Source organism: Tupaia chinensis, unplaced genomic scaffold (genome assembly GCF_000334495.1).
Source record: "Tupaia chinensis unplaced genomic scaffold, TupChi_1.0 Scaffold143333_1, whole genome shotgun sequence".
In the NCBI taxonomy this organism is placed as follows: Eukaryota; Metazoa; Chordata; class Mammalia; order Scandentia; family Tupaiidae; genus Tupaia; species Tupaia belangeri.
Window position 1 is genome coordinate 303,232 of NW_006203177.1, and position 25,601 is coordinate 328,832.

Consider the following 25,601-nt stretch of genomic DNA (forward strand, 5'->3'; position numbering starts at 1 on the left):
CTCGACCCGGTCGTCGGCGCCAGCTGCGCGGGGACCCGGGTAGGCGCCGACCTGCCCGCGGTGCCCTCTTGTCTCCGGCCAGGGCGGGCAGTTCAGGGGCGCCGGGGTAACACCCGAGAACTTCCCGGGGAGAGGGTGCGCGGGGGATTTCCACTGTCCTCCCCGCGGCCCCAGCAGCGGGGCGGTGTGCGGAGGGCGCTCGGGGTTATCCCAGGCGCAGGGGCGGGGTGGCCCCTGCTTCCCTCCACCCCCTGCACACCTCCAGACGTCCCAGGTTCCTCGTCCTTCCCCCTCTCGGGTGAGAGGCGGGTGGGCGGCTTTCGTGGGCGGAGGACGTCAGGGTGCCGGGCTCCCCGTTCTAGGTCATGCCTCCTGCTCTCTGCCTTGGCCTGCGTGGGCCGAGGTGTTCCTCCTGTAGGCGACAGCCAGTACGGTGGCCGGTGGCCTTCGCTCTTAATATCCAGAGTCTGTTTTAAGGTAAATCAGTGGGAGTTTTTGGAAGCAACATTTTCTATTTGTTGAATCTCTTTTGGGTGTTTTCTCAAGAAGGAAGTGGAAGAAGAATTTTTTCTTTTTCTCTCTTCCTCCATTTGCATTCTTTGTGAGGTCTGTGAGCCTGGTGCTTTTTGTCCCGCATTGGTCTTGTTCGAGGATGGAGATTCCCAGGCGAGGAGTCTCTGTCTTTTGGCTTACATTAGGCAAATTCACTAACCTTTTAAAGGGAAAGTTAATGTTTGCCTGTAGTCATCCCCGAAAAATAGCATATATTAACTATGTGAATGAATGCTCTTGAGCTTGTAACTTAGTTGCATATGGTAGATATCTGGTATTTTTGGATGAAACTGGTGTTTCTTTTTTAAATTAGGAGAGGAAGTACATGGATTGGTTTTAGTTAAAATGGCATAGCTGAGACAGCCTTTGGTACTGAGTTTTAGATATAATTTGTACAAGGTTCTTTATTTTCTGAATTCTTCCTTTTGAGGGAAATTATTGCTCCCTTCATCCATCTTCCGAATTGCTTTCCTAGTTAAATGAAGGTTCTTCTCAGTGTTAGCCTTAAAGAAATTACTTAAGTGTCACCTTTGGTAAAGTGAGCTCAGTTTAAGATTAAGAATTTCACTCTGACCCTTTGGCCTCTGGAACAAATTCAAATATAACTCTCTCCCAACCCCCTTCTCTTCCAGATTATTTAAAAGAAGAATGAACTGTAATTCTTGAAGATAACCTGAGCAGTTTTCATTATGTGTAATTTTTGACTGCAGAATTTTAAATGAAGCCACAGGCACTTACTGGTGTGAAGATTTACACAGCATTTTTTTATTGCAGACCAACACACCATCATTTTTAGAGGAGATACTCCCTCTTGGTGTCTTTGGTGGCAAAAATTAAATTTGGTTGCATCATTTTGACTTGTGTTTGAATCTAGATTTTCTAACACAAGTAATGGCATAAACTTTCCACGTTTTGCCTAAAAAGGAAAAACAAATAATCCAAACCATTGCATTGAACATGGGCATTTTAAATTAAGAAATTGGTAACTTTATTTTAACACGCATACCTGAAGAATTCAAGAAAACAAAGGCTTCTTCAGAGGTGGCTTTTAAAATCACAGTATTTTTAGAGGCAAAACAAGACATTTTACAGGATTTGCAGTGAAATTATACTACGACATAAACAGGACCCACACCAAGTTGTAGTTATTTATGATCTCCTTTTGGAAATTTACATTTTGTAAAAAGAAGTTAACATAAGTATTTGTACACATCACTTTTCTCTTTTCAAATAAGCAACTAAATAAAAATGCAATTCTCAGACTTGATTATTTAATACAGTAGTGCAGCAATGGAAAACCTACAGACGAATTTTTCCTTGGTTCAGGGTTCAAGTAAAAAAATGAAGGGGGTGGGAGATGATGGCAGCCCTCCAGCAAAGAAAATGATGATCGACGTCCATACAAATGGAAAACTGTTAAACAAGTTGCCAGCGGTGAAGAAGGAACACGTGGATGACTATGGAGAAGCACCAGTGGAAATTGCTGGAGAACACGTCAAGCGAACATGTTCTTCTGTACCTGAACCATTAAACTTAAATCCGAGTTTGAAACATACATTGGCACAATTCCATTTAAGTAGTCAGAGCTCTCTGGGTGGACCAGCAGCATTTTCTGCACGGTATTCGCAAGAAAGCATGTCTCCTACTGTATTTCTGCCTCTTCCATCTCCTCAGGTTCTTCCTGGCCCACTGCTCATTCCTTCTGATAGTTCTACAGAACTCACCCAGACGGTGTTGGAAGGGGAGTCTATTTCCTGTTTTCAAGTTGGTGGAGAAAAGAGACTGTGTTTACCCCAAGTCTTAAATTCTGTTCTCCGAGAATTTTCACTACAGCAAATAAATACAGTGTGTGATGAATTATACATATACTGTTCAAGGTGTACTTCAGACCAGCTTCATATCTTAAAGGTCCTGGGAATACTTCCATTCAATGCTCCGTCTTGTGGGCTGATCACATTAACTGATGCTCAAAGACTATGTAATGCTTTGCTGAGGCCACGGACTTTTCCTCAAAATGGAAGCATACTTCCTGCAAAAAACTCATTGGCCCAGTTAAAGGAAACTGGCAGTGCCTTTGAAGTGGAACATGAATGCTTGGGCAAATGTCAGGGTCTCTTTGCACCCCAGTTTTATGTCCAGCCTGATGCTCCATGTATTCAGTGTCTAGAGTGCTGTGGAATGTTTGCACCCCAGACATTTGTAATGCATTCTCACAGGTCGCCTGACAAAAGAACTTGCCATTGGGGCTTTGAATCAGCCAAATGGCATTGCTATCTTCATGTGAACCAAAAATACTTAGGGACACCTGAAGAAAAGAAACTAAAGATCATGTTAGAAGAGATGAAGGAGAAATTTAGCATGAGGAATGCGAAGAGAACTCAATCTAAGGCAAGTATTTTTTAAAATAGTAATTTTAAGTATTGGGAGTGGTTTATTTGGAAACAAAATTCTGTATTTACAGTGTCACATAACCTATATGTTAAGAAATTTAGTGCTGGGACCAGCAGTTGGCGTAATGGCTATGTCTCTGGACTCCCATGGCGGTTCAAGTCCTGGACCTGGTGGCTTTGGCTTAAACTCATGCTGGGTGCGTATTCGTGCATGCCCAGGATCCTGAGAGGAGAATGGAGGAGAAGGGATTGCAGTGTGGCCATCCCACCCTGGGGGGTGATTTCTTGTATTCTGTCTCTCTGTCTGTCTTTCAGGCGAGCATGCTCGCCCTATAGCAAAAACCTCCTCCCCCCACCAAAAAAAAAGAAATTCAGTGCTGATTGGAGTGACAAAAAATACTCATCAATGTATTGAGAATTTGTTTGTATTGCAGTTTTTTGTCTGTAAAGTGCTTCCCTGTATGCTTTTCATCGGACCTTCCAAAGAACTTTGTGAGGGAAGTAGCATTATTTCCATTTTACAGATAGGACGTGGCTCAGAGAAGCCAAGTGGCTTTCCCAGAATTTTGTGACTAGAGAGTGGAGGGGTTGGGGCTTCTTTGTTCTGTCTCCTCATTTCACACGTCCTGCTGCTGACTACTAAATCTGTTGTTTTCCTAGAACTTACGATAGTTTACACTTCGGTGTTATCTCCACTTGCAAACGGTGTAATGGCTAGCCACAACAGTTCTGGTGGTGGGATCTAAACAGCACTTCTCAAAGATACACCTGTGATTTCTGACATTGCTTAGCTTGAATTTTCAAGCTTGATCACAATGGGAAACTAATGGAAAAGAAAAATATTGTGATTCTAGGAACCCTTTTTTTTTTATTTTGAGAGGATTTTTAGAAATTACGACTTAGAGCTTGCCTAAAGAAGAGTATTTTAGATGAACAAAATGGTAACCCAAAACTATTAGCAGGGCCAGCAGGTGGCACAGTGGCTAAGGCACTGGACTTCCACATGGCCCATTGCAATTTGAGTCCCAGACCAGGTGGTTTTAAACACCTAGTGTATGTGGGCATATCCGAAATCCTGAGCAGAGAATGGAGGAAAAGGGATTGTGGCATGAATGATTTCTCACTTTCTCTTTTTCTCTCTAGTGAACACATGTGCCTTATAGCAAAAACGTCTTTTTAAAAAAAAAAAAAAAAGATTTATTTAATTTCACTTGTTGTTATTTTTTAATTTGACCAGAGAGAGAGGAGAGAAAGGGAAAGGGAGAAAGCAAGCTGCCAGATCTGGACTTGAACCATGGTTGGCCATGTGGGAATCCAGTGCCTCCAGCTACCACGCCACCCACCAGCCTGCAAAAATTTCTTTAAAAAAAGATTGGCAAAGAGATCTTAAACATAACTATCCTTTTCACTGCATTATCCGGTAGGCTAAAATTTCCACACACACATACACCCTCCATTTTTTTTTGTTTTTTTTTAAGGTTTTTGTCTTAGGGCACATGTAGTACGGAGTTGGCCAGTTGCAATTCAGTACCTTAACCACCAAGCCTTCTGCTGGTCCCTAAAGTTGTTGTTCTAACTAAGGGTTTGAATGCCAGGGTAATGGACAAAATTTGGGTTATTAAATATTCTATTTGTTGATCTGATTATTTTGTATGTTTTACTACTTGATTAAACTTGATATATAATAGCAATACCTAACACTTAGCACTTGTTTCAAATGTGGCAAGCATTTCTCTTGAGCAATTTTACTTATATAGTTTTAATCAATTCTTAGAACAAAAGATTTGCCGTGTTTCGTTTAATAACTTTTACTTTTTTTTTTAAAGAATTATTTTATTTAACTTTATTCATTTTTAAATTTTTTAATTTGACCAAAGAGGGACAGAGAGTGTGTGTGTGTGTGTGTGTGTGTGTGTGTGTGTGTGTGTGGGCACATGTGCTCAAGAGGGAGAGACAGAGAGAGAGAGAGAGAGAGAGAAGACAAGCCACCAGGTCCGGGATTCAAACCACGGTTGGCCATGTGGGAGTCCAGCACCCTTAACCACCATGCCACTGGGCAGCCCCTATTACTTTTTCCATGGTTACATTTATTGCCAGAGAGTGAGAGAGGTTAAATCAGAGGTCATGGTGCAGCTCAGTTTTTTCCTTCCATTTCTCCTCTCTTTCAGGGTGCTCCATGCACGTACACATGCGCCCAGCATATTTTTTAAAGGCTTAAAACTACAGTAGGCCATTAGGGATCCAGCTCCCAGTGCACAGGACTTAACTACTGCTCTGTAGACCATACCTCTTCTGTTCGTTTTGGTTCCTTGAAATACCTCTGCCTTTTCTATTTTACAGAAAACAAACAAACAAGCAAACAAAACCCAAAAATAACAACAAAAAACGAATGAAGCATATTAAGCAGCTCACTGATGTTATAGTAGAGTTCGCGCTTGGTCTGGAGCCTGCGATTTGGTGCCTTTACTATGGCACCTTGATGGTTTGAAGGGAAATGAAGTTAAACTAGTTTCAAGACATTGGCTTGCTTCTTTTTTTAAAAATTAATTTTATTTATTTATCTTAATTTGACCAGAGAGAGACAGAATCAAAAGAGAGTGAGAGAGATGGAAAGTGAGAAAGCAAGCCACCAGGTCCGAGACTTGAACCATGGTTGGCCGTGTGGGAGTCCAGCACCCTTAGCCACCACGCTACCTGCCGGCCCCAGACATTGGCTTGCTTCTGAAGCCCAATGATGATAATAATTTTACAGTCTCATTTAAAGTAGTTTACTGTTTGTTCCTTCCAAAAGGTCAGCACATCAGAATTCCTTGCCCATGACTACTAGACAAGGTTATACTCTACAAGTATAGTAATGAACTGATTTTAGAGCAGGGTCTGCTTCAGGCCAGTACCCCAGGCATAGAAGGTGCTCACAGCAGGGCTTGCCTGGTGCTGGAATTCACGCTCAGAGGTCCTGTATTTTTGACACATGAATATTTTGCTATTTATGATACCTTGCCCCAAACTAATGGGGACCCGGAGACCTCTGTCCTCACATGTGGGTAGATGGCTATATTATTTGCCATATATTTTTGCTCCAATCTTTGTTACTCTGAAATATGCATTTTGGAGGTAAACTACTTTGCTTAATTTTCCTATACTGTGTGTATGTGAAAAACATCTGAGAATCATGATGAAGTGGTTTTTTTTTTTGTTTTAGCGAGAGATTTTTTTCCTTTAGGGTGCATATGCTCATTGTAGAGACAGAGTGAGTCAGAGAGACAGAAAGTGAAAAATCCCTTCCCAACCAGGGAGGATGGCCACTCTGCAATTCCTTCTCCATTTTCAAAAGCTCTGGGTCCAGGACCCAAACTGCCATTGGCCATGTGGAAGTCAAGTAACATAACTATTATGCCATCTGCTGGTCCCTTCCCTGGACCTGGTGGCTGGCTTTCTCACTTTTTCTCACTCACTCACTCTATTCTCTGGTCAAATTAAAATAAGTAAATAAATGGATAAATGAAGTTAAATAATTTTTTTTTTTTGAGAGGTTTTTGCTATAGGGTGCATACGCTCACCAGAAAGACAGAGAGACTGAGAGACAGAAAGCAAGAAATCACCCCCCAGGGAGGATGTCCATGTCTCAATCCCTTCTCCTCCATTCTTCTCTTGGGATTTTGGGCACGCATGCACATGCACCCAGCATGAGTTTAAGCCACTGGGTCTAGGCCTCGCACCATGGTCGACTACGTGGGAGTCCAGCGACATAGCCATTATGCTAACTGCTGGTCCCAATAAAATAATTCTTAAAAAAAAAAAAGAGAAGGTAGTAGATTAAGTTATTTAATTGAAACTAAATGTGCCATAGTTTGGTTAACAGTGGCACCATCTGGGGAGCAGCAGATGGCCTGATGGTTACCTTGCTAGACTCTCACGTAGTTGACCACTGTTCAAGTCCCAGACCTGCTTAAACTTACGCCGGTATGCATGCGGCATGTGTGCGTGCCCAATCCTGAGAGGAGAATGGAGGAGAAGGGATTGTGGTGTGGCTCACCCCCAGCGGGGGTGATTTCTTGCTTTCTGTCTCTCTGGTGAGCTCATGTTTCCTATAGCAAAAATCTCTCTTAAAAAAATAAAAGAATAAGTAAGTGATGAAGAATTGGGTTAATTTCAATCCCTTTTGAATTCTGGGAGCAGCAAGTGGTTGTGGAAGTTGAACCTTGTTATGTAAAGGGTAGGACGAGTTTGGGAATGGTGTCAGCAATGATTGAAGTGTATCTTGTCCACATACAGAACTTGGTCTGCCTGGGAGTTCATATTACAGAAAATTGAAGGATTTTATTAGTATATAAAAAGCAAAATAATATATAATTAAACCATACATTGTTTTTAAGGTGGGTTTCCTTCAGTTACTAAGTATGGTATTTTAGCACCATGTCAATCAGAAAGAGGATGAGTAGGAAAGATACAATTAGTTTAAAGTTTATTTTCATGATTTCTCTACTTAGCACTGAGTCATAGAAATAGATATGTAAAGACTACATGGAGACCACTTAGAACAGGAGTTCATTTTTTATTCTCCAAATCTGGAAAGCGGTAGATACCTACTAAAGGTTTGGACAAGGCAGTGAAAGGTCTTGGGCCAGCCAGTGGCACGGTGGGTAAGGTGGCCGGATCTCATGTGGTTGATTTTATGGTTTGAGTCCCAGACCTAGTAGCTTGAAAAAAAATACTGGTTCCATGTGCATGCATGTCCCAACTCCCAAAATGGGGTAGAAATGGAGAAGGGATTGTGGCGTGACCATCCCCCATCGGGGTTGTGTCGTTGTCTCCCCCCCCCACCCCCCACCCCTCGGAAAGCACCTGCACCTCCTGGCAAAATTAAAAAAAAAAGCAAAGTCTTATTCCAGTAATTCGTAAGGAAAAAGGTGGGTTTAATTTTAAAACAAAGCAACATTTTGTTTTTATGTGTGATACTGAATTTATTTTAAGATTTCAAAAACATTAGAAGTACATATTTTGCATATTTTTGGGGGACAAGGAATAAATCTTAAGAGACTTTTTTTTTTTTTTTTTGAGAGGTTTTTGCCACAGGGCGTGTGGCTCACCAGAAAGAGACAGACAGACAGAAAGCTAGAAATCACTCCCCAGGGGAGATGGCCATGCCGCAATCCCTTCTCCATTCTCCTTTTGGGATCTTGGGCATGAGTTTAAACCACCATATCTAGGACTCAAACCATGGCCGAGTAGTTGGAGTCCAGCTACTGCTGGTCCCGTAAAACTTAAGAGACTCTTTAAAGAACATTTTCGTATGGGATCAGCAGGTGGTATAGTGGTAAAAGACACTGGATTACCATATGGCTGACCACAGTTCAAGTCTGGACCCTGGCGGCTTGCTTTTTCCCATCCCCTTTCTCTCTGGTCAAATAAAAAACTAACAAATATTGGAGCCAGCAGGTGGCGTGGTGGTTAAGGTGCTGCACTCCCTCATGGCCGACTGTGGTTTGAGTACTTTTCCTCTCTGGGCAAATTAAAGTAACTAACTTAATAAATAAATAAAGCTAAATAAAATAATTATTTTTAAAAACCCACAAAAAGCAGAATTAAATAAATAAATCTTTAAAAAATTGAGAGTAATACTAGAGCTTTTATGGTTTTAATACTCTGTGTTTAAAGAGTTTTTTTTTGGGTCTAGCAGGCTGCATGGTGGTTAAGGCGCTCCCTTAAGCACAGTTTGAGTTCCAGACCTGGTGGCTTGCTTTCTTATTTTCCCTCTCTCTCTCTCTAGTGAATTAAAATGACAATAATAATAATAATAATAATAATAATAATAATAAATTAAATCTTTTTAAAAACGTGTTTTTAGGGGGGCCAGCAGGTGGTATGGTGGTTATGTTGCTAGACTCCCTCATGGCTGACTGCGATTTGAGACCCTTTGAGACCTGGAGGGACTGCTTGTCCAAGATGCTGGGAGGAAAATGGAAGCCCCCCAATTTCTCTTTCCTTGTCACCATTTCTGTCTCTCTCCACTCAGTGCACATGCCCCAAGGCAAAACAATAAACCTCTTAGAGAAAAAGTTTTTTTGTAATTATGCAAACAATATAGACCACTATAGTAAGTACTAGAAAATTTCAAAGAAAGCACAGTTGCCAGGTAATCTCATTGCAGAGTGAGCTCTGCCTCCGAAATTTATGTCTTTATGGACTTAATCCTTAGAATCTGTGCAGAAGCACCCCTGGGGTGCATAGGTATTATCAGTACAGGACTACATTGCTGGAATAATGATTTCGGTCCAACGACATAGCAGTGTTTTTCAAACTGCAGTTTGTTATCTTGGGAAGCTTTCTCCTCCGGAGTTCTGCAAGGACAGAATTAAGCCCTCCAGAAAATAAATGGAATATGGTTGACGGTTTCTTCTAAGGAGAGTCCATGGTACTATTCTGGATGGACTTGAGGGAGTTTAATTTTTAGAATGGATGCCGTGGGCATTTTTAATTCTCTTGAGACTCCCCATTGAGAAAGACCAGGATTAAATGAAATCAGTTTAATTGGGTCATCCCCACTTTTTTTTTTAAATGCACGAAATGGAATAAAATAGAAAATAGAATACATTGAGTCTTACTAATCTCCATTTTCAAAGAAAATCGCAATAGAGGATGAGACTTCAGCAGAGAGCAAAGGTGAGCAAACACCCCCGAGGGCTAGCCACATAGTCCTTTCGCCATTCCCCTCTCGCTGGATTTTGGGTATGCGTTACACACCCCTGACTCAACTGAGCCGTCAGCCATCTGTCCCACACCCAGCTGCCTCAGTCTCCCTGCCATTTGCTGGTCCTAATCCCTGTTTTGATACTGCCAATTACATTATTTGAAGGCCGCAATAATCCAGGATCATTAAAAAAAGGATAAAAATGAGATAGAATACACTTACGCACATTAAAATATTTGACAAATATTTCAATGAAAAGGCGACATTTGTATTTCCAAGTAGGTGCAATACTACCATTAAAGGGATTAGACACCACAGAAATTCACTATAGAAATCTTTTATTTTGAAAAGTCCCAGAAATTGACAGGATTTCTATGTTCCTTTTTCTTCAAGTTCTGAAGGGAGTGATAACATTACCAGCTTCACCTTGCTCCGGTTCCATGAAGGATTTAAGGTAGTAGTTGTACTTATGTAAGAACTGGAGCCTTTGCATTTCCTGTGAGCATTTCTAAGCCCTTGCGACCTTATATTGACTTTGGGAGGTCGGTGATGAGTGTGATCTTCCAGACTGGGAGCAGCAGGCCTTGGCGAGATTCTCGAAGGTCTGTCTGTGATCCTGTCATACGTCTGTTCAGGTGCTCAGATCAGATGGTCCCAGTTTTGCACTAGGTTGATTACTCCTAATGGTTACAATGAAGTGAGGCACAGGACTTAGCTTTAAAAACCTAGTAAGTAGCTATTCACTGCCTTGTAACACTATTCCACTTCAGTTGTTGAAACACTCATTCACATCATGTTGCAAGTGCTGACAAAACCTGATACTGCACAGAGGGCTTCGGTTTCTTTCTGTAAGAGTTGTCGGCAGCTGCCTGGTGAGGTGTCTTTTATGTACTTCTGAAATCATTTATTGACTACTTGCATGTCTTAGTATTATGCACAGTAAAAAGACCCTGACCGTTATATTTGCTTTATTTCTAAGGAGTTCTGTGCTGCATATCCAGTCAAGTGGGGTTCGGTAAGGTTGTTAACGATTTATGTTGGACTAGTACAAAGTAACATGCATTTAACATTCATTATATTTCTTTTTTAAAAAATATATATACTTTTGAGAGATTGTTTCTGTAAGGCATGTGTGGTCACTGGAGAGACAGACAGAAACAGAAGGTGAGAATTCACCCCACAGGAGGGATGACCATGCAGCACTCCCTTCTCTGCCATTCTCCTCTCAGGATCTTGGGCACACACACACGCCTGGTATGAGGTTTAAGCCACCAGCTCCGGGACTCAAACCAGTCGACTACATGGGAGTCCAGCAACATATCCATTACTCCATCTGCTGGTCCCGGTATTCATTATATTTCATGTCCTCTGGAGACATGTCATTAGGAACTTCCCAATTCACTACTGTTTATTGTTTCATGAACACAAAAATTTTAAAATTAATCCTTGTTATTTCTAGCAAGTTTTAAATTCTATTTTAAATTTTTTTTTCGGCATTTAAACATTATTTATTTATTTTTAATTTGCTGGAGGGTGCATGTGCTCAGGGAGGGAGAGTGTGAGGGAGAAAGTGATATTCCCCCCCCACCCCATGAGGAGTGGGCATGCCCCAGTCTCTTCGGCCCCATTTCTCTGTCCTTTCAGAATTGGAGGCAAGTGTGTCCATGAGCCTGGCATTTTTCTCAAGGTGCTGGATCTAGCACTCAAACTATGCAATTCAGCCATGTGGAGCCCTATACATTTTTAAAAAGTCTTACTTTTAGTTTTTGTTTGGATTTTGGAAATTCTACCAGTATTTTGAGGCATTCTCTTGGTTTATTTAGTTCATTAATGTTTGTCATTAGAACTTAATTAAAGATCATTATATTAACATGCTGCTTAATTAAAAACTAGAGTGCCATATAAAAGCAAAGTTTATTGAAAACAAGTCTTGGAATTTTTAAAGTTCATGTATTTATTTTTTTAGTACAAACTGAAATATTTGTGTGTGAATAGCAGTGGGGAAGTGGATTTACTTTTGTACTTAGAAAGTGGTGACAGGGCTAGCCTGTGGCATGGTGGTTAAGGCAGCTGGATGCTTCTCACATGGCTGATGACTTGGTTCGAGTCCTGGACCCAGTGGCTTGAAAAACATGCCAGGTGTGTGTGCATACCCAAAGCCCCGAAAGGAGGAGAAATGATTGTGAAGTGACCCTTCCCATGGGGGGTGTTTTATTCATTCCCTCTTGCTTCCCCAACACATGTCCTGTAACAAAATTAAAAAGTGGTGACAAATTAAAAAAAATTTTAAGTCAAATCAAGATCTCTAAATTATTTGCCATCGTATCACCAAGATGTAGTGGTTCTTTATTAGGAAATCTGATTGTCAGAGGGTCATGTACACCCCCCGAAAAAAACAACAAACAAAAACAAAAAACTAACTAATGTATAGAAATCTAGATAAAGTTTTCTAAAATGTTTCCTGATTTTTAATGATTGTAAATGAACTCTTTCAGTATACATTTTGGGACTGTTAAACTTTTGTTTACATAGACATTATTTGGAAGTTTTTGACTTAGAACCTTTGGAGTGAAAATAATATATCTGAAATGTTGCTTATGTGTTCAAGATGAAAATGCCATCTGTTCCTCTTAGGGTGGATACCAGTGGAGAAATGGGCAATAAAAGCATTTTTAACATGTAAAGGTTCTACCTTAAGCTCCTAAATGATCTAGTTTTCTCTTTTGCTAAGTATAATGTATTTTACTTTATGTTTAAATACACAAAAGAGTAAATTACTCCCATGCTGAAAGGTAAGCTAAAAGGCAGGAGATGTTCGTACTTGCTATCTAGTTTTTATTCCTGATCAGTAGCATTACTGCTGTGCCATTTAATTAAATTGTTCTTTTTTTGAAAACCTAATTTGTATGTTGACACAAATGCAGAATAAATGAGAAAATCTGGCATGTCTGTGAATGTTTTGTTTAATAAACATTGGGCTTTTCTTAATTGTTTTTAATGTGCATTTAGGATAATTTGTTGTAGATGTGTTTATGGCTTACCACAGCGTATTGGATAAAATTAACTTCCAGCATTTTATCATGGTTAATGTCGTGTCTTTCCCCATCATTGTATTATTTAATTTGTGTATCTGATAACAGACTGCTGGGTTTGGTGTATGATGGAGTAGGCTATTAAATGTTAAAGAGAAAGTGTCTTAGTGAGTGTTGTGGTAGCAGAGTGACCATGTAAAAGGCTACCCTGGGAATTAATAAGCTGTGCTGTCTTTCAGAATTGATTCAACAAATATTTATTGAGTCCCTGCTGTATGCTAAGCATGGTGCTAGGCACTGAAAGTAAACATGCTTGACCTCATCCGCTGTTGAGGCAGAGGCCTGCTGGATAGCCACTTATCAGGGATTTTGAATAGAAAATCCCGACATTGGCTAGGGCACTGTATTAGATGATCTTTAAGGAAGATTCCTTAGAACCCCTCATCTGTAACTCTGTTACTGAGTTGGTGGGAGAACAGAAAATGAAGAATAGGAACTAAGAGGTATGAACGCTTAAAAATAAATGAACAAGTTAGGGTTTTTTTTTTTTTAAGTATTACCTGACATGTAGAAATGACATTGTAATAAAGAAATGCTGTTTTAGATCATGAATGGAAAAGAAAACTTTGTCATGCAAGCCAAATTACAGAGTTTTGAAATTAACTTAATGATCAGAATTTAGTCCAATTTTAAGGCCTTTGAAGAACTTTAGGATCTCCTTGCTATTCTGAAGATTTTGAGATTCCAGTATCTTAATTATGGAAAACCTTTAAATAGGTAAATCTATTTTAGTAATTTTAAAACTCTGATAACAGTTTATTTCCTGAGCAGTGCATCTAGAAATGTTTCAGACATTGGACTGATTTAAAGAGGAATTTTCCTAGTAAATGTAAATAAAACAAAATTTACAAACAGGAATTTTCTTACTTTTCTAAATCATTAGTTTAACAAATGACTTGTAGACAAGAGTCTCATTTAATTCAAGGCGATCTTAGAATTTGCTCATTTGTTAGTGAACTTACCCATGTTCATTATACTTTTTTTTTTTTTTAATGAGAGAGAGAAAACCTCAGTAGGGTCTTTTCACCATGTGACCCCATTTTCCAGCCCTCCAGTCCCCTGGGCCTGTTTTTCAGGCCTACCTGGGATCTGACCTAGGCCAGCCACACGACTTCTGTTCTTGTAGGGCTTTTGTGTTCTCGGTTACTTTGGCACCACCGTGGTGGGCCCACTGACTAACACCTTTGTCACATACGGTTGGGGTACAGAATGTTCTGCCCTTTATGCGACTCTTTTAAGCACTTAATTTTCTTAAAACTTCATCTTTTTCAGTAAATTCTAAAATATTGTAATTTTGAATCGAAGCGGTATAGAGGCCGTAATTTAACTGTCATGTTGACTCAGTAGTAAGCCTTAAACAGTCCTCCTTACTCTGTTGAGTTGGGGCTAGGGGGCAGTTGAGAGCCTGTAAATGATTTGTTCTGGCCTATGCTAAAGCCCTTCTGTCGTCTTGCTTTTTGAAGCAGTTTTGTGTTTGCTGTCTTATAATTCTCTCTCTGTAAGCTGTCACCTGTCAGCCAGCAGCTGTCATTTAGCATTTCTGTTGCTAGAAGTTAGTTCCCGTATAATTTACTACTAGAACTAAGCAGTCGCTAAGAAGCTATGTAAGAAGTGATTGGTTTTTTAAAATAAATGAGCAGTTGATTATGTGCAGATTCTGAATATTAGATCAAAATTGTAAGATATGTTAGAATCTTTAGACTATTTGTTCAGAATTTTAAAAAATTTTGCATGTAGTCTTAGAGACCCTCACTGAATATTTAGCCCTTACAATCCTTGTAAAATATTATTCTTTTCCCTGTAATTTTGTGATCTTACTAGTCTGTTATATTTTTTGCCCAATGAGTTTGTTTTTAAGTTGTTTTAAAAAACTTAACTTTGCTAGCGGGTGCATGCACTTGCAAGGAACGGAGACGGAGGGAGAACGTGAGAGCATCCCCATGGGAGATGCCGTGCCGCACCCCCTCCCACCGCTCCTTCCGTGATTCTCGGGCGTGCCTGCACACACGCCCAGCGTGTGTGTTGAGCAGCTACCCATCCTGACTCCCATCTGTAGTCGACCACATGGGATCCAGCCATCTCAGCCCCACACCAGGAGTTGGCCCTGCCCAATAATTATTTTAAATTATTTCCTTTATTATCATCATTATTTGTTTAGTTTGACCAGAGAGACAGAGGGAGAGAAAGGGAAAGCAGGAAAGCAGGCCTCCAGGTCTGGGACTCGAACCATGGTTGACCACGTAGGACTCCAGTGCGCTAAGGAATTCCTTTTCTGTTCTCAGCCTGTTTTATAGGGGGCAGTGGGTTACCTGTCAGGTCTCTTCCGCTTTGTGGGTTTACCCCTGTTAGTGAGAGCTCTGTAATCAAGCCATGGGCAGTTTAGGGTGGATCTGCTTCGGTCACAGCTGTTCAACCTGAGAGGCTGCGGCCTTTCCTTAGTCTCTTGTGTTAAACCAAGTGTTGGGCCGGCTGGCCCGCAGTGTTCCCAGCATCCCGGCCAGCGGCTCTCCCAGCCCGTGTTTACTCCCCTTTGAATGAGGCCATCTTTGCCCCTGGCACCTTGCCTAGTCGCAGGAGGGATAGTAGCCTCTCAGAAGTGGGGTTCAGAAAATTCAGCGCTCCTTTCTGACCGTCTTCGAGCCTGCCCTGTTCCCAGCCTCAGCCCAGGTGGTCCCTGTGTTGCTGGCCGCTTTTCCTCCTTTTCCTTTCTTACAGGTATAGTGCATCCTACGGTGCTAACAAAGCTTTTCACATTTCCAAGAAAATACTGCTCACTGATCGTGCCGACAGAGGTTCAAGTTTAATTTGGCAAAGCAGTTATTGCTCCGGCATGTTACCTAGTTAGTCTGTTAACAGACTCCGTGGGAGTAGGGTATACTCCAGCTGACTGAAGCAGCAAGTAGAGGCCGAGGCAGGCATTTGAAGGGTACTGTTACTTAACCTGTAAGTACGAAATGGGTGGAATGATTTCTGGTGATCCTTTTTAGAACTGTTCTTGAGTGGTTTGGGTAGCAGGCTTTGTGAGTTTCAGTGCACAGACATGATACTTGAGGTTGACTGCCTTATTAGAGCCCAGCTCTTAAATAATGAAGCCTTTTTTTTTATCTAGTGGCCATGTCAAGTTGATACATAAAATTAACCATTACATTTTTCCCTCAATCAACTTCTTCCTGTCCACATTTTTCTACAGACAGATGCACCATCAGGAATGGAATTACAGCCTTGGTATCCTGTTATAAAGCAGGAAGGCGACCCTGGTTCTCAGACACATTCATTTTTACACCCCAGGTATGTGGCTATTTATGTATTCATTTATCTGCTGTATGCCAGATAGTCTAGGAATAGGCTTGTTTTTTTTTTTAATTTTAATTTTTTTAGAGAGATGTTTGCTGTAGGGCATGTGCACTGGCTGGAACACACACACGCACACACACACACGTGCGCGCGCACACACACATACACACACACACACACACAGAGAGAGAGAGAGAGAGAGAGAGAGAGAGAGAGAAATCACCCCTAGGGGATCTGTCTATGTCACAACCCCTTCACTTCCATCTCTCAGGATTTTGGGCATGCACACACAAATGCCCGCAGTGAGTTTTAAAGCTGCTGGTTTGGGGACTGGGATGGACTGGGAGTTTACTGGGGTTGAAGAGTAAGAGAGAGAATGGTGTCTTAGCAGTCACAGGATAGGAGACAGAGTGCTACCAAAAGGAACAGAGGAGAGAGGACTCTCAGAAGTGTTACTGCAGTTTAAGTTAGTTCCTCTCCTGTAATTGAACTATATTTCTGTTAACAGCATACCACTTAGGGCGGGTTTCATTTTTTTTAACCTCTGTTCAACCTTAATTAAGAATTCAACCATTTCACCAACTTCTGTAAGAAATCCAGTTGCACCCAGAATATGGTGATTAACGAAGGTTCACTTCAACCTATTTCTAGGATCCCACTAAACAGAAATTTCCATCCCAAGTGTGGGTTTCCCATCCTGCCCATTGACTGTCCTCCCCCTGTGCGGCACTGCACCCTCCCCACTCCCTGCCCTCCTTTATTATGATAAGGAAGCCCATTCTTTATCTTGAAACCCAGACTTAGAATGCATCCAGATTTTTCTGAACTAATGTAAATTTCATTAAAATGTCATTATTTGCAAAAAAAAATCATTTAATTTATTATTATTAATATTTTAAAATTTTCCTATAGGTTATGTATGCTCCGCAGTGAGGGAGGGAAGAAGAGAGTCCTTGAGCATGTAGCTCCAGTTTGTTCCATGAGCCTCTTGGATGATTTACTGAGCAATTTTATGTGATCTCGGAGCAAAATTGGGACAGAGCTCAGAGGCAGAATGGGTACACTTGGTATCAAACGCCATGGAGCCATCATCTTCAAATATTTTCATATGTTTTTATGCAAGAAAACAAAAATAATAAGCTGTACAAAGTAAAGACAGAAGGGATAAATACCGCGAGGCAGGGACTGTGCTTGCGGGGAGGGTAGCAGAGACGGGCCTCCAGAGCAGCACACCGGTGGTTCTCTCTGGGATGAACCTCTGCTACGGGGCTGTCAACGAGCTGTCAAAGTGCTCATGCTTTTAGTTCATGGGGAGTTTCAAAGAAAGACAACACTGATTTTCTTTCCCAGTAACTTTTTGGTACTTAGAAATTGCATCTAAATAACAGTAATTCCTCAAAACATTTTCTTTTCTTTTTAAAAAAGTTTTGCTATAGGACATGTGGGCTTGCCCGAGAGAGAGAGGTAGAGAAAGAAGAAAAATGAGAAATCACCACCCGGGGGGGTGGCCTCACTATAACTCCTCCTCCTCCATTTCCCTCTCAGGGTTTTGGAAATGCACACGCGCCTGGCATGTATCTCAAGCCTGTGGGTCTGCAACTTGAGCTGCTCAGCTGGTCGTGGGTCCAGTGCCGGTGCTGGCCTAATTCCTCATAATCTTGTTCTAAATGCCTAACATGCTGAGCTTTTCTAAGAATTTCTAAGAAAAGGGGGCCAGCAGGTGTATGGTGGTTAGAGGACTGGGCTTCCACATGACTGACCACGATTTGAGTCCTGGACCTGGCAACTTGCTTTCTTACTCTCTCTGTCTGGTCAAATTGAAGAAAAACAAATATTTCTAGAAGAAGATTCTGTGATTTTCTGAGTTGTTTTGTTATGTTTTGTTAAATAATTAAGTATAATTATAGACATACATATTACATGTTTTGATTTTTTTACCTAAATATAATTAATATATGTCTTATTTTGTTTTTCTTTGTTTTCAGCTACTACTTATACATGTGTGATAAAGTGGTTGCTCCAAATGTGTCCCTTCCTTCTGCTGTAGCACAGTCTAAAGAGGTCGCAAAGACGGAGGCAAGTAAATCCACATTAAGACAGGCAGACAAGCCTCACGGTAGTGCTAAACATCAAAAAGCAGTATCTTACCCAGATGTCTCACTTGAAGAACAGGAAAAAATGGACTTAAAAACAAGTAAAGAATTATATAGCCATTTAGGTAAGTATTTGGGGAAATATTTAAAATACTCAAGTATCTAACAAAGCCATTTATTAAGTGTCTTAAAGAAAATTTCTCTTTACACTAATTTTTCAGATAGTTTTAAGCTTTTACCTAAAAAAATGCCACCTTTCAAAATTCTGGTACTTTTTAGGGAACCAGCAGTTAGCGTAATGGCTATGTCGCTGGACTCCCACGTAGTCGACCGCGGTTCGTGTCCTGGACCCGGTGGCTTAAAACTCACGCCGGGCACGTGTGCGTGCGTGCCCAAGATCCCGAGAGGAGAATGGAGGAGAAGGGATTGCGGCGTGACCATCCCCCCTGGGGGGTGATTTCTCGCTTTCTGTCTCTATGTCTCTCTCTGTCTGTCTGGCGAGCGCACGCGCCCTACAGTGAAAATCTCTCCAAAAAAAAAAAAATTCTGGTACTTTTTTTGAATCTCTTACTATCCTTTTTTTTTTTTTAAAGAATTAATTATATTTAACTTTTATTTATTTATTTAAATTCAACCCAAGAGGGACAGAGTAAGAGAAAGTGAGAAAGCATGCTGCCAGGTCCAGGACTTGAACATGTCATGTGGGAGGCCAGTGCCCTTAACTAACACTCCAACTGGCAGCTCCTCTTTTTTTTTTTTTAAAGGTTTTGTCATAGGGCACTTGTGCTCACCAGAGACAGACAGTGAGAAGGAAGAGAGAAATCACCCCCCCGGGGCGATGGCCATGCCCATGCCACAGTCTTTACTCCTCCATTTCCCTCCTGGGATTTTGGGCACACACACACCTGACATGACTTCTAAGGTGCCAGGTCTGGGACTCAAATCACAGTCAGCTGTGGGAGTCTAGTACCTCAACCACCAGCCACTCTGTCATTTTTTAGAATGGCGATAGCTGAAGAGGTTCTGAAGAATGTATACGCAAGATCTGCAGAAAATTCGTGGAAAATGCGTATTAGGAAAAATATTTTCATGAATTTCAGAATTTTTTTATACCAAAATCAACTCACACTTTAATTCAGCTTTTCTCTAAACTTTTTGAAAATTATCTTTCATATAGCTTCATACTACAAGTAATTTTTTTTTCCTACCTGCTTTTTCCTTGCTGCCATATTTCTTCAGTAGGTCTTTTTCTGCCTTTTTTTTTTTTTTTTTTTGGTGTTTTTTTTCCTTTTTTTTTTTTTTTTTTTTTTTTTTTTATTAGTTATTTAATTAGGCTCTTGGCAAAAAATTTAGAACACCAATTTGTGAGGACAAACTCCATCTGTAAGGGCAAACACGGATCACAGGTTGCCCTGGAGCTGAGGAACAGCTATGATTTTTGGTAAAATGTATGAGTCCACAGCTTTCTGGTTAACCTTGCACTGCTCTGAAACCTCGTATTTCTCCTTCTCTGTGTTGAAGATCTCACCTTCCTGGTGTCTGAGCTTCCGCAGTTTCTTTTTCTTGAAGTAAGCATTGATAAGGTGTTTTGGGATTTTTACTTTGCTAGTATCAATTTTTGTGGAGGTGGCAATGTCAAATTTCTGGTATATTTTACGCAGTGGAACTCGATTGAAAACCAGTGGTCCAGTTATAAGTAGCAAGCCACTGCTCGGCTGATTCAGGAAAACCACTCTCTTGGCTCTGTGGCGTCCAGGGAGAATGATCAGAATGGTCCCAGGAGTGATGCTAGCTCGCAGCTTTCTCACATGCTGACTGAAGGGTTTTTTGCCATGGCTCAACAGCTTTCGAGGCACATCTTCAGTAGGATAATACCTAGGCATTTTCCACAGTTTAACCACCTGGGAACCACCATTCTTGTCTCCACCAACTGGCTTTGTGACAGTCGCAAGAATCTTCTCTTTCTTTTCGATCCTGGATTTAGTGGCTGAGTATTTACTCTTGACATGGCTTTCCTGGAATACATGGCAGATCGGGAGCATTTGCCGATGCCCTGGACTAGGACGGGTTTTTGGCTGCAATAGGGCTTCCCCTTCTTGGGCTTTGTAGCCTTGGGGTCACCTTTTTTAACCTTGCCACTAGCATCAACCTTCTTGGCTTCAGGTTTCTTCTCCTTAGGATCCTGCTTTGCAGCTTTTTCACCTGCCATCTTGTATAGTGGGAAAGAGCCTTCTTCTGCTTTCTAATTTGATTCTGGACATGCATATACATGTGCCTGGCATGTTTTTCTAGCCCCTGCATCTGGAGCTTGAACTGCTCAGTTGACCATGTGGGATCTAGCCACTTTAACCTGGCTGCCCCAGGTCTTTTCATTTCTTTCAACGATATTTTGTAGTTGTCATTGTGCATGTCTTATACAACGTTTGTTAAACTTATTTCTTAAGTACTCTTCTTCATTAAATCTGTCCATGGAGGGTTGGCTTCATGGCCATTGATTAAGGGAGCCAGACTGCACATGGCCAAGTACATGAATCGAATCCAGGCTCAGGAGCTTGCGAAGTAGGCCAGTCTTCTGTGCGTGGGTGCCCTGAATCCTGGCATGATGGGAAAAGGAGGAGAAGGGACTGAGGCATGACTCTACTCCATGGGGGCTGCTTTTCTCCCTCTCCTTTCTGTCTTTCTCTGGCAAGCATACATGCCCTCTGGCAATATTTCAAAAAGAAAATAATAAATTTGTAAATGTATTCATTTTCTTAATTTCATTTATGAATTGTTCTGGTAACTTTTTAACAGAATGATATTCATATTTTATTACTTGTCTTTTTCTGCTGTCAAAGATCCATCAATATCAAGTAATCCTACAAGTAAAAAGAAATCTGAATCCACCACTGGCAGCTTAGCCAGAGAAACAGGCAAGGTGGGGGTTGGCCGAGATGCTGCAGCTCCGTCTCCGCTTCTTGTCAAAGACGTCATTTGTGAGGATGACAAGGGAACCATCATGGAAGAAGTAGTGAGAACTTACGTAAGACAGCAGGAGAAACTGAACTCGATTCTGCAAAAGAAGCAACAACTTCAGATGGTAAAGTTGTCTAAGTGCTAGTCCGTCGTGCATGTTCTTAAGTCAAGATGAGATGATGCAAATGTGCTTAAACTTATGCAGACTTGTACACTAATCAAAAATTGTCATATACTTCTAAGGTTTCAGAGAAAACACATTTTCAAGATGATTACTTGCATTTGGGACCTCTTTTTTTCCTTGTCTGAAATTAACGTGACGGAAGTAAAGTAAAATTGTTATTGATTTTTTTTTGAGAGAGAGTTTATTTTTTTATTTTTTTTGCTATAGAGCGCGTGCGCTCACCAGACAGAGAGAGACAGAGAGACAGAAAGCGAGAAATCACCCCCCATGGGGGATGGCCACGCTGCAATCCCTTCTCCTCTGTTCTCCTCTCCGGATCTTGGGCACGCACACAAACTTACACCCGGCGTGAGTTTTAAGCCACTGGATCCAGGACGCGAACTGCGATCGACTACATGGGAGTCCAGTGACATAGCCATTACGCTAACTGCTGGTTCCTCGTTATTGATTCTTTACAGGAAGTGGAAATGTTGAGTAGTTCAGAAGCTATGAAGGAGCTCACTGAAGAGCAGCAGAGTTTACAGAAAGAGCTTGAATCTTTGCAGAATGAACATGCTCAAAGAATGGAAGAATTTTATGTTGAACAGAAAGACTTAGAGAAAAAATTGGAACAGGTAATGAAGCAAAAATGTACCTGTGATTCCAATCTAGAGAAAGACAAAGAGGCTGAATATGCAGCTCAGGTAAGAATGTCTGTCTCTGTAATGGTGTTCTTTGAACGTGGAAATGGAGATGCTTTTGGCCAGGCTGATTTTACTAGGCTAGATTGCAGAATAAATATTTTTGAAACATAGCTTTATGCTTTATTTATAGTCCAAGATGATTTTTTTGACCTTTCTATGAACTTTTATTGGGTTTCTATAATTTAGTTACCAATATTTCTAATTTCTAGCTCTCATAATATTAGATCTTATTTTAATGTAGTATATGGATTTTGTAATCAATATATTAATAAACATAAACCGTTGCCCATGATGCTAAAAAGTACTGGAGCAAAAATAAGCAGTTCCCTTCTGTTAATAGTAGCTCACAGACCAGCCAGTGGAGTGGCGGGGGGGGCGAGTCAGCTGCATCTCACTGGCCGACCCTGGTGTGAGTCCCAGACCGGGCAGCACGAGAACATGCCAGGTGCTGCATGCGCACCCAAAATCCCAAAAAGAGGGAGAGATGGAGGGGGGGATTGGGGTGTCTCCTTCCTCTCTGGGGAGTGCATGCACCATGGACTGACTACAAAAAACAAAAACTGAAAATAGCTTATAATTCAGAGGTGAGCAAATAGCTAGCATAAGCGGGCTGTGACGGAGGGTTATCCAGGATAGGGGATGACGGGAGTGCTCTAGGTGTGCATTCTGCTTCATCCTTTGCTTTTCCCTCAGTTTAGCATCATGTTGAACATCAAAGTGATCGTACTAGGTCAGCAAGGCATTGGAGTACGCAGGGAATAGTTCATTTTGCAGGAAGTAATTTAAAAGTAGGTCTTTGCCATGATATGAAAATGAAATGTAAAAACAAAACGGAATGAGAACTGACACAGCCCTTTACATCACACAGTTGGCAGAATTGCGACAGAGACTGGATCATGCTGAGGCCGATAGGCAAGAGCTCCAGGATGAACTCAGACAGGAGCGAGAGGCAAGGCAGAAGTTAGAGATGATGATCAAAGAGCTAAAGCTACAGATTGTGAAATCGTCAAAGACTGCTAAAGAATAGAAATGGTTAAAGAGTTTCCTCTGTGTATTTACTGACTGGGTGTTTTGTTTGTTGCTTGCTTTGGTAATTGAATTCTGAACAACTTACTTGCATGAAGATAACTAGGCATTGTATCCATTTGTAGATCAGAAAAGTGAAGAGATTATATATTAGTACATAAATTTTTACATTTTCCAAATGAATGAAAATGTATGTTTCTTTGTACTTTTTTTTCCAATCAGCTTAGTAACGATACTGTATGGTTTCAGCTAGTAGATAATCTGCCTATATTTCTAATACAAATGTAACAGCTGTATACTTTTTAAAACGCTGCATTATATGAGAGAAAATAGCTGTGGCCAGTTTTGTTATCCATATTTGAGACTCAATTTTAGATACAGTGGCGACTTCGTGTTTTAAATATATAGAGCTACTCAAGGAGTTGAATCTCCGTTTTTCTCATTAATGTGGTCTCCTTTTTAAGTTAGTATAGTATACTCCTCATTATGAATACAACTTGCTTTTATTTTGTTCAGATTGCGGAATGAATATCCACCAGTTCTGAATGCCTCGTAAGAGGCGTTTCCCTGATGCGGTTGTAGCACGTCCGTGGACACAGTGGGGTGGCTAACACGTGTCGTTAGGCACTGCCACAAGAGGTTATTACTTTTGTTTCTGAGTTTAAACGTGGCTATATTAGAAATTTTTTTTTTAATGCAGCAACTTCAGAAAGTACAATGTAATAATTTCTGAACTTTTATTTATGTTGTTAATAGTGGTGTGGAATTATTGATGTTGAGGAAGACTGATACCATTGATGGACCGTTCATTTCTATACAATCCACAATCCCCCCTGTACAGTTTTTATATGTAGTCATGGGTCTTACTGAAATTTATATAATGGATTTGTTTTCCTTTAAAGTGTAAAATATTAAACACCTTGAAGGTTATTTTGAATTTTTTGTATGTTTAAATGTAAAAAGTCTTATCATAATTTGCATGAATGGACCATTTTCAATTACTATGTAATACTGAAATCAGGAATTACATCAGCTGATAGTGTATGATAGGTTAATATAGGACAATTTAGTTATCTCTATAAACGGTGTTCAGATCATTTTTAGATGACAAAGGAATTTCGTAGTTTGGTTGGGGTGGGGTACCAGCTGCACTTTTTTTTTTTCTTGCACAGAAAACTGTCATTCTTTAATGGCAAATTTCATATTAGTTAATTCTTGGCTTAAAAGATACTAGGTATAATTTTTAAGTGTGCATCGTTTCGAGGAGGTTTCCTGAAAACTGCCATCAGCTGATATTATTGTCCCATGAGCTTTATGGTCCTCGTAGTCTCTCCTGAGGTTCTATATAAATGACTGAAGAGAGCTAAATTTATATTAAAGGTAAATTAGGATTCTTGTTATATAATAATTATTGCCAGTGTAGAAGTGGACACTCTAATGGTGCAGAACTTCAAAAATTACTAGGTTATCATTTAACCAGTTATTTTCATATTTTGTTTAATGTGACTCATATATCCAAAAAAGAATATTCACACTTCCCAAAATGTGGTCTCTTCACTAGAGGACTCTCTAAATGTGTATTTTCTTTTAAGTTTTACTATATTAATCCTGACATTTGATGTGTTCATTCTTAATCTACTCAAGAAGAAACAAATGTTAAAGTGACACACAGAAACATGTTAAAAATGACGTATCTTCCCAATACTATTTATTTCGATCTGGAGAAAGGAAAATCCCATTTAAGATGTACTAGTTCATTTCAGTTTTGAATTAGTTGTGTCACAACTCAGCTTTTTGGGAGACACACCTAAGCACCTATGATTTCATTTTTCTAGTTCACTCACCACCTTTCTGCTTCTGTTCCTTAGTAAATGGTAAGTTTGCTTAAGTTTTAGCCCCAGACTTCTAAAATAAATTGCTTACTCTCTGAAATATGCTATTTTAAAATTCTGTGGCATCCTTAAGCTGTTAAATTACTATAAACTCTCATTCACAATTGGGTAAAAAATATATTTTTTCCCTGGTCCTTCACATAATGAAAACTTGCCGCGTAATATTCTGTAGCCTTTATTTTTCAGAAGATACATTGATGTGCCAGAGGTTTCTCACTTCTTTGCAAATAGTTTTTTAGCCAGTTGTAAATATATCTGTGACTGTTAAAAGTAACTTTAAGTTAAACTGTACCACATAGCTTGAATACAGGATAGAGATTTTGTAATACTTTAAAAAGTGGCCTCTGCTAAAATACCCATATAAAACGGGCTCTGTTGTTTGCATGTTCATTTTGTGTGTTGGGAGCTAGCTTATGGTTTGTTTTGGTGTTTGTTTTTTGTGTGCCAAATTTACCAGATCAGCAGATTCTCCCTCAGGTGTCAAAATATTATTATTTTTAGGAAAAATATAAAAATATTTAACGAACTACGTTAAAGGAACAGCCTGTACGTTTGGCTAGAGCCTCTTTAGAAGGCAGAGAGAGCGGATTAGCTTAGTGGGTGACGGTGATGTTTAATTTGGATTTTGGAAGTTTTTATTGTTTGAGCGTCAGGAGGAAAATACCAACTCTGTGAACATGGTAAATGTAAAACTTCCCGGTGAGGAGGCTCTTGCGTCACCTAACTTACAAATGCAACTTGGAACACTA

General features: G+C 40.4%; 1 protein-coding gene across 2 annotated transcripts; it reads left to right on the forward strand.

The window, feature by feature from the left end:
• Positions 1-33: 33 nt before the first annotated feature.
• On the forward strand, positions 34-25,044 carry SKIL (SKI like proto-oncogene). 2 transcript variants are annotated; one of them, XM_006163856.3, is made up of 7 exons: positions 48-477; positions 1,185-2,940; positions 15,916-16,013; positions 18,005-18,237; positions 20,950-21,191; positions 21,710-21,934; positions 22,803-25,044. In XM_006163856.3, exons 2-7 carry the CDS (start codon positions 1,843-1,845, stop codon positions 22,959-22,961), a joined length of 2,055 nt encoding a protein of 684 aa, XP_006163918.1. In that variant the 5' UTR covers positions 48-477; positions 1,185-1,842; the 3' UTR covers positions 22,962-25,044. The 2 variants fall into 2 exon arrangements, with proteins under 2 accessions (XP_027622219.1, XP_006163918.1); XM_027766418.1 differs by lacking the exons at positions 21,710-21,934; positions 22,803-25,044 and adding an exon at positions 21,311-21,528 and having other exon boundaries at positions 34-477.
• Positions 25,045-25,601: the final 557 nt, after the last annotated feature.